The sequence below is a fragment of the Eptatretus burgeri genome, chromosome 12, assembly GCF_056783735.1.
Source record: "Eptatretus burgeri isolate ZD-2024b chromosome 12, Ebu_testis_v1, whole genome shotgun sequence".
NCBI classification, from domain to species: domain Eukaryota; kingdom Metazoa; phylum Chordata; class Myxini; order Myxiniformes; family Myxinidae; genus Eptatretus; species Eptatretus burgeri.
The window spans coordinates 93,622,167-93,630,659 of record NC_140972.1 but is presented as its reverse complement, the minus strand read 5'-3'; the positions used below and the strand labels follow the sequence as shown (position 1 = coordinate 93,630,659).

Below are 8,493 nucleotides of genomic sequence, written 5' to 3'. Positions count from 1 at the left end.
TGATAAGTCAGCTCAGTGGAGTGTGCACACCTCGAGGATATCATGCCAGCCCACAAGGTTGGAAGAGCTGACAAGATCAAAATTAAACCACAACCACATTCAAAGGGATCCCAGGTTGGTACTCCACTTGTGATGGTGTACGTATTACACACTCCCCACTTACATCAGAGAAACATGAACTTTACAACACAACCAAGAAAACAGCGTCCTAATAACACGTGCAGTTTTACTTCTGGTATTTGGGTGAGAAGCGGTATCTGGGAGTGGAAGCAACCGACTATCCTTGTGCCATTCAACGCCGTTTCATTGTAAAACAGTCAAAACACTCGTGACCTCCCGTGTGGCAGCACAGGGCGTTCGGGGCATCGCCAGCTGGCCAGCCGTATGCCTCGTGTCATTGCTACCCCTTTTAAAAGATCCAAAAATAAATCGGAGGGTAAAATTAGAAACGAAACCTCACCCAAATACCAGAATAAAAACTGCACGCGCTATTAGCGGACAACAAGACGAGGAGCTCACTGTATCGCTTTGGACCATCTTCGAGGCAGAAGGCGAGGGTGAACGATGCGTCGTCGTCGAAAAACTCTGTGGCAAAAGCGTCCCACCAAAGATTGTCACTTTCCTGTGGATGTCAAAAGGAAAGGGGGAATTGGGGATGAGAGAAGGGACAAGATGAATGGTGAAGAAACAAGCAGAGGAGAACAGATGAAGGAAACAACTGATACGGCGATACCGGTTTCCATTCCAAGGCCAAAAACCTGGACCTCATGGCACTAATCGGACCACAAACACTGGCACAGAAACAGGGTCATCACAGGCCCACCACGGACCTTTTAGTTGGACAAGAGAAGAGCTTTCGCCTCAAAAGTTGAATCTGACGAGTCATCCTTCAATTCGTATTTGCTCAAAAGGTTAGCACGCAACGTCCGTTAAGCCGAGCTAACGTGCAGGCAATCCAGCGGCCATTCCAAGGAGTGAGAGGGACAGAGGAGTTGTTATTATGGATCTAGTGGAAACAAAAACAACATGGAGCAATGGCACCGTGGAAGCCAAAATCGATGTGCCGGTGGAAGAACAAGCGTGAGCATCGGCTTAATGAGGAGAAAATAAAAGAAGAAGAGTCCCAAGACGACAAGCATACATCTTTTCCCTACGTAGACCATTCGTACAGCTCTTCCAATGAGACACGATAGTCCAAGACAAGCCAACATTCGCATGCTGTTTTTACAGTCCACAAGCACACAGACTAATAAATGTATTTCTGCCTAGGCATACCTCGTATATGGAGAAGCCAACTTGTACACACACCTACGCATACATCTACAGGTGTATGCAGCTCTCCTAACACGTTTTGCGCCAAACATTGGACGAATGCAAATGTCTGGTTTGCACAACTTTTTCAGAACCCCATGTACATATCGAATACCCGACACCGGGTTACCAAAATTCCTCCTCGGTCACAACGCACTTCAAGCATTCAGCGAGTTGGTTCTCCTCTCATCAAGTAACCGCAAACATCCACAAACAGGAAAGTAGTTCAGTACACAGGATTTGGGGGAAAGGAGTAAACCACTCGGTGCGGTACGCTGGAGGAATTTCAAAAAAAAAACCTCTGCTTTCAAAATGGGGACAAGGAAGGGTGGGTTGGAAAGAGGGCAGGGGGTCGTAAGAACTGATGCACTCCCCATAAATGATACAACTTGCAACCATGATGAGAGAAAAAGAAATGCAGAAAGATTTACCAAAGACCACAAAGCCCAAGGGGAAGTGTGTGAGCCTCTATTTTAAGCGGACACGCCTGTGTCTTTCGGCTTTGGCAGCAAGACAAAGCAAGCTTGAAATACCAGACTTGCAAACAGGCTTACACCTAAAAGTGGTGCACACTGGCCAACAACGCAGCGAGACCGTCGGCAACAGCTGAGTCCGTGAATGCCTTTGATAATGTGTGGCGGTCGACGGTGATCAACAAGGTTTTCAGTCGCGTCAGAGATCGGAGAGTTGGTCACAGTCGTGCATAGTCATGTAGTGTGCGCCGATCTACGACGCGATGGTACGGCATTGACCATTTAAACTTCAGCTTTCAGTGACTTCCGGCCGAATAATCAAAATGGCGAACTTTTAAGCCCGAAAAGGTGTTAAGAAAGTACAATGTTGTCGCCTGAGCCCGACCCGTGTTTCCTTATGTATTTGGCAAACCTTCATGAGCAATAAAATTGTGTCAATCTTGGCCCGTTGGTTGTAAAAAGTTTTTATGACAAAGTCCACTAGCTCATTGAAAGTGTGTGGGATACATTTGCTTCAGTCGAGTGTTAGCTTAACAACCCCATTGACTGCCGAAATGGTTATCAAACATCGAGTGAGCTGTGCAACAAGTTCCACGAGCAAGTTGTTCAACGGCGGCCTTCTCTCCACCCAGGTCTTTACCCACAGTGCTTTTCTCCCGGCACAACTGTCAAAGCAGCATTGATCAGAGCTTTCACCTCCTCTCTCTCATCCTCTTCCTACATTTCTTCTTCATTCGCATTTTGTTTGGAAACAATACTTCTTCCTACTTGAGAGAGTTGCCCGATTGGGATTATCAAAAAGGAGGGAAAGTCCAGCTGAGAGCCCCAGGAAGCTTCACTCCCAGAGGGCGGTGTAAAGAGATGGAAAATTAATTTTTCATTCCAACAAATTCAGGTTTACCCTTTTGTGATCATGAAGAAGCAGATGAACCTGATATTCAAGGTCACCGCTGAGCTTCACCGACACAAACAAAGAGCAAAAGATGAACAATCATTTAAAATGTGTTCAACACAGAGGGTAATGTTAGACGTGTACACTCACAAAAGGAGGCACGCACACACTTAGACACAATATTATGTGCATACAAGCATGCACAAGAGCAAGGGTGCACTGCATCGCTCCGCCATGCCAGATCCCTCATGCCCCTTCCCCTCCCTCATCCTGCACCTCCCCTGCCTCTTCTCACCCCTTCCCCTGCCTCCTCCCATCCCACCCCATCCCCTCCCTCCAGACTCCCACCTCACCCTCCCCCCTCCAGACTTCCACCCCACCCCTTCCCCTCCCTCCAACAGTCCCTTCCCCTGTCTCATCCAAACCCTCCCCCCCTGCCACCTCTCATGCCACCACACCCCTTCCCTCACAGCGGAATCTCACTCACACCCTTCCCTCCCTCAGGACACCCACCCCCCACACCCTTCCCCTACCCCCTCCCATGCCACCCCATCCCTTCCCCTCCCTCAGGACACCCACCCTTCCCCTGCATCACCTGATTAGTTGAGGTTGGTTTTGGAGCTTCCCATTCTCTGGGGAGTGTCCAGTACAAAAATTCAAGTTATCTCCACAGCGAGCTTGTAATACCCTCTCTGCCATCACCAGGTGGTGCTACACGATACACATTTACATAGGGAGTTTTCATCGACCTTCCATCCCGAACCGCCACGACTACAAATGAAACCAAGTAGCCCATGTTCACCACGAAGTCGAACTTGGTCAAGTTTGGTGGCAATTGGCCCAGCAGTTTTGGTGTGGTTGGTGTTACACACAGACAGACAGACAGAGTCAGAAAAATGACATTTATGATATATCACTTAGAAAAATAGCAGAAACTCCACACTCCAGGTTGGGTGCCTCATTTGTATAAAGCAGTGGTTCTTGACTTTTTTACCACTACGCCCCCTCCAATCGTTCGTCCTTGCCTCCACGCACCCCCCCCACCCACCCACCAACTCCCCCCACCTCACATCTTCAACCAAATGATTAAAAGTTCCTCCTGAATTAAAAGGAAAAACTGAAAAAATGTGTTTTTAGTCTTTTTATTGAACAAAGAATTCTGTATAAGCAAAACTCATGTGTGTGTGTGTGTGTGTGTGTGTGTGTGTGTGTGTGTGTGTGTGTGTGTGTGTGTGTGTGTGTGTGTGTGTGTGTGTGTGTGTGTGTGTGTGTGTGTGTGTGTGTGTGTGTGTGTATATATATATATATATATATATATATATATATATATATATTATATATATATATTATATATATATATTATATATATTGTTACGGCTGTGGAAATTCGCAATACACCATAAAGGGTCCTTAGATCAGTTATGACGATAAGTATGTGTGTAGTCAGATTTCCCCACCGTTGTTTAGAGGGAATTTCCGTGTTCACCGGGCTGCGATCCTTTGAGATAGCCATTTTTCTTTTCTCTGTCATTATTTTGGACCAATCATCCCCCAACAACCAAATCGCCAGCACCAACAACGCCCCCGAACAACTACACCAAACCGCCACTACCTTCACCTCCACAACCCCACCCCGCAAGCATCGCCTCACCCCCATTCTCAAACAACTCCCGCCAACAACCAAACCACCACAGCAAACCCCCCACCATCTTCGCCTTTCTCCCTCCACAACCATCAACCACACCACCTGTCAACACCGAACGTCGTGCTGTCCAAAGCCCGTTCGGTGATTGTTACCAAACGCGCCGTGCCACGAGTGCACATGGATCCTTTCGGGAGAGGAAAAACGGATCAGAAGAGGTTCACGCCCCTTTTCCATCCGTCCAATGGCGGAGCGTCGGGCGGTGTGGCCCCGCCTCCAAATGCGAAGCATATGGATCCCTTTTTGGAGAGAGAAACGGATCAGGAGAGGTTCACGCCCCCTTTCCGTCCATCCAATGGTTGAACATCGGACGGCGTAGCCCCGCCTCCAAACGCGATTTGATCCGCGTATTTGCATGTTCGCTCCACCTCCGGGCTATATAAGAGCGAACGCGGCGCAGCTCGGGGTGGAGTTGGAGCAGTCGGCAGTGGAGGATATATGGGGATGGACGGTGGAAAGGAAAAAGCTCGAAGCAGGCAGTGCATACGTGGCCCGATCGACGAACGGGGGATGGAGCTCAGAGTGGAGGTCGAGGGGCGAGTTGCAGAGTGGAGCAGGGATGTGGAGGAGGGATCGGGGGTGAGAGTTCGTCAGAGTCAGTGCGGTCCCGAGGCCCCGTTAGGGGGGACCCAGCGTCAGCCATTCCCCTCTCCCCATCCCGAGCAACAAGAATCTTCCCCATCCCGAGCATCAACAATTCCTCCCATCCGCGCTGAGATAGCGCCGGTAACCCCGTCCGTTCCCCACCCCAACCGTGGTGCCGACCGAGAAACACGTGCTTGCGCGGAGCATGCCGGAGGGAGCTCCCCGGGCACACCAGGGGCACGGAGTAAGGTGCATTACGCTGACAATGCGGCTTGCCCGCCATGAGGGCGCGGGTAAGACCACTTCGGTCTCGTGGACATGGCCGCTCATCCAGGTCCCACCCGCATTTGGTCCACGGACCTGTCTGCCTCCTTGCCTATGAGGGTGGCTTTTGTTTTCTTGGCTTTTTGTGTAAATGTATGTGGGGCGCCAGTCTTGTAAGTAAACCTGTATAAGTGTGCTGAAAATAATTGCCCTTTTTTTCGGTTGTAACCCTGCGTTGTGTTCTTGCTTTCACTGTATACGTGCATGAATTATTGTATGGCTGTGAATACGTGCTTGCCTTGTGTGTGTGTGTGAAATAAATGTACTTGTCGAACTATTCCCCATTTCGTTGCGTCCTTTCCTTTGTTTGAAAGTTCCATCTTGCATCACGGAAGGAATTGGTACAAGGGTGTAAGCACCCATTAAATAATCAACTCTGTCGGGGCCGGCGATAACACCGCTCGGTTATCACTGAAGCACGGAACGGACCGCTTAAGCAGTTCGTGTCCTAGGCCGGCCAGCGGCGAGGTACGATCGCCCGGTTAACTACCTGCGCAGGTACTTAGGTAGGTCGAGTTTGGCGAACAACCCTATCCTGCACGGGTGGCCGATTGGCACGATTGTGGTGGGGTCGAAAGATCCACCTGTGACTAGCTCCTGGCGATAGTTCCAAGGAGGGTCACGACTGAATTGTCCGTCCCGGTGGACGACGCAGTCGCGATTTGAGTTGCGTGGCCGATCGCACACCAGGCGGACCGAAATTTGTAACAATATATATATATATATATATATATATATATATATATATATATATATATATATATATATATATATACAGCATATTTAATTAGATGACACTTAACGAGATACTTGACATTGTTTCTTAGCCACCAGATGTTGAATGTGTGGTCGAATGCCAGAGAGGGCACAACGCAAGTCCCCTTCAACGGTCAGCTTGTTTCTGTACTTGGTCTTGACAGAAACGAGCGTGGAAAATGCAGCTTAACAAAGATACGTTGATCCAAACATTTTCAGAATCCGAAGAGCTTGATGTGAGACCAAAGGGTAAACAGGAAGGTACATGACCAAGAACGTCTCGAGATCCAGTTTTTTGAAGTCTTCTTCAGCCGAGGAGTTGAACTTTAACTCAAGAAACTCCTCTTGCACTTCGTCTGAAATATCAGCTACTTCACATTGAAATGGGTTCCTCATGAATTTCCCGGCTTCGCGCTTCTCATCTTTATCCAGAAAGTATCTGATGAATTCTGCTTTCAATTCAGTCAGATGAGTAATTATTTGTTTCTTTAACTCCGAATCAAGGTAACTGTGAATGAAAGCAGAATCCAAGTTAGCAAAACTGGCTGTATGTACATCCTGAATTCGACAATTCCAGAGGTCGAGTTTGGCCATGAAGGCTCGAATGACGTCATGGTGCATGATTATGATTATGTTGATGTTTTTTCCTTTGGAGTTTGAGGTTGATGGCATTCAACACTTCATAGATGTCCACCAGGTAAGCTAGAGATAGCAAAAATCCTTCAGACTGGAACTTGTCATGGAGATCTGCTTTCTGCTGTGAATCTAGAAACGTTGCCACTTCTTGTTGTAGTTCATAAAGCCGTCCAAACATGTTGCCCTTTGAAAGCCATCGGACATTTGTGTGGAAAAGCAAGGCTTGATGTTCAGAATCCATATCCACACACAGCTGTTTGAAGAGATGACTGTTTAAGGCTCCAGCTTTGATGAAGTTGACTGCATTGATAGCCGGGTTCCTGACATCTCTCATTTCAGCAGGTTGAGTTCTGGAAGCCAAGGCTTCACGATGAAGGATGCAGTGCGTTCCTATAGCAGATGGACCTTTTTCTTTCAATCTCGTCATGAAACCAGATTGCAAACCAAGCATGGCCAGAGCTCCATCAGTAAACACCCCTACCAGCGAGTCCCACGAAAGTTGATTTTCCTGGAAGAAGTTTGATACCACTTGAAAATTATCTGTTGCTGCTGTATAACTTTCCATGGGATGGCAGAAGACCATTTCCTCTTTTACACGATTGCCTGACACGAAACGAGCATACATCAGTCGCTGAGAACACTGAGCAACATCAGTCGTTTCGTCCAACTGGATGGCAAATACAGGAGAAGCTCTTACTTTGTCGAGAACTTGATCTTTGATGTTTTGAGACATTTCATCGATCCTTCCCTTGACTGTATCGTTTGATAGAGAGATTTGGAAAAGCTTGTTTGCACTATCCTTCCCCAGAAAAAGCTCTGCTGCACGCAGCACACTTAGTTTTATGAGAGTCTCTCCGATGTTATGGCTCTTTTTGCTCTGCAATCAACATGGCGATCTCATATGAAGCCTCAACAACCTTTGAAGTCTGTTGCGGAAATGCTCCACTGCTGTCCATCTTAGCTTGCTTCAAGGACTGCCTTTTTGTTTCAAAGAATGCCTCGGGTTTGGCAGCTCGAGCAGGATGCATTGTCTTCAAGTGGCGTTCCAAGCGTGTGGGCCGCATGCCATCATTGCTCAGAGTCTTGTAGCAAATTACGCACTGGGGAACCTCTGTGTCACCCTTTTGGAGGGACACAGATCCAAATCAAATATATTCGTCAATATACTTCTGTTTTTTTGCACTCATTGCGAATGATTTAGTTTGAAATAGGTACTGCAAATCTGTGAAAAAAAACAAATTTTAATATTAAAATTAAAATAAAATATAAATTTTAATATTAAATTTAAATAAATGTAAAAATTAAAATTTATTTTAATACAGAAAATGGTAGGTCGAGTAGCGAATAGAAAACGAAAGTTATTAAAGGCAATACTTTTGCTTTTTTTTAATGTTCATCACGATATTATGCAAACACTTAAGAGAATTCCAAAAATAATTACAGAAATTCCTACTTTTTTCTCCGGGCTCGCACCCACTGTGGAAATTACTCACGCCCCTCCAGCTTAAGAGCCAATGGTATAAAGTATGTAACGGGAAGAAATAAAATGAGTCACGGACGTAGATTTTGGACAAGCTTTCGGTCAAATAAGCCTTCTTCCTGGTCTTCCTCAATGAGAACGACCATACAGACGGGTTTTAAAGGCCATTTTTTTTTTTTTTAACATGACTGGTGTTCACCATGGTATATTTTTCAGGATTTTTTTTTTTTTAACTCGAAAACATTTTTCATGAGTAATTACATCTCTTCGATTGGAATTGGAGATGGTGACTTGCAACCAGGCCTCAAGGGTGGTGTCCAGAAGCGTTTAAAAA

General features: G+C 46.7%; 1 protein-coding gene across 11 annotated transcripts in view; it reads right to left on the bottom strand.

The window, feature by feature from the left end:
• LOC147016153 (LIM domain-binding protein 2-like) overlaps positions 1-8,493 on the bottom strand; it is a 252,825-nt gene that overhangs the window by 91,497 nt on the left and 152,835 nt on the right. For all 11 annotated transcript variants that reach the window (XM_085848910.1, XM_085848911.1, XM_085848901.1 and 8 more), the window contains one exon: positions 520-622. In XM_085848910.1, the coding sequence (XP_085705036.1) occupies positions 520-622 (103 nt within the window). The remainder of the gene's footprint in view (positions 1-519; positions 623-8,493) is intronic.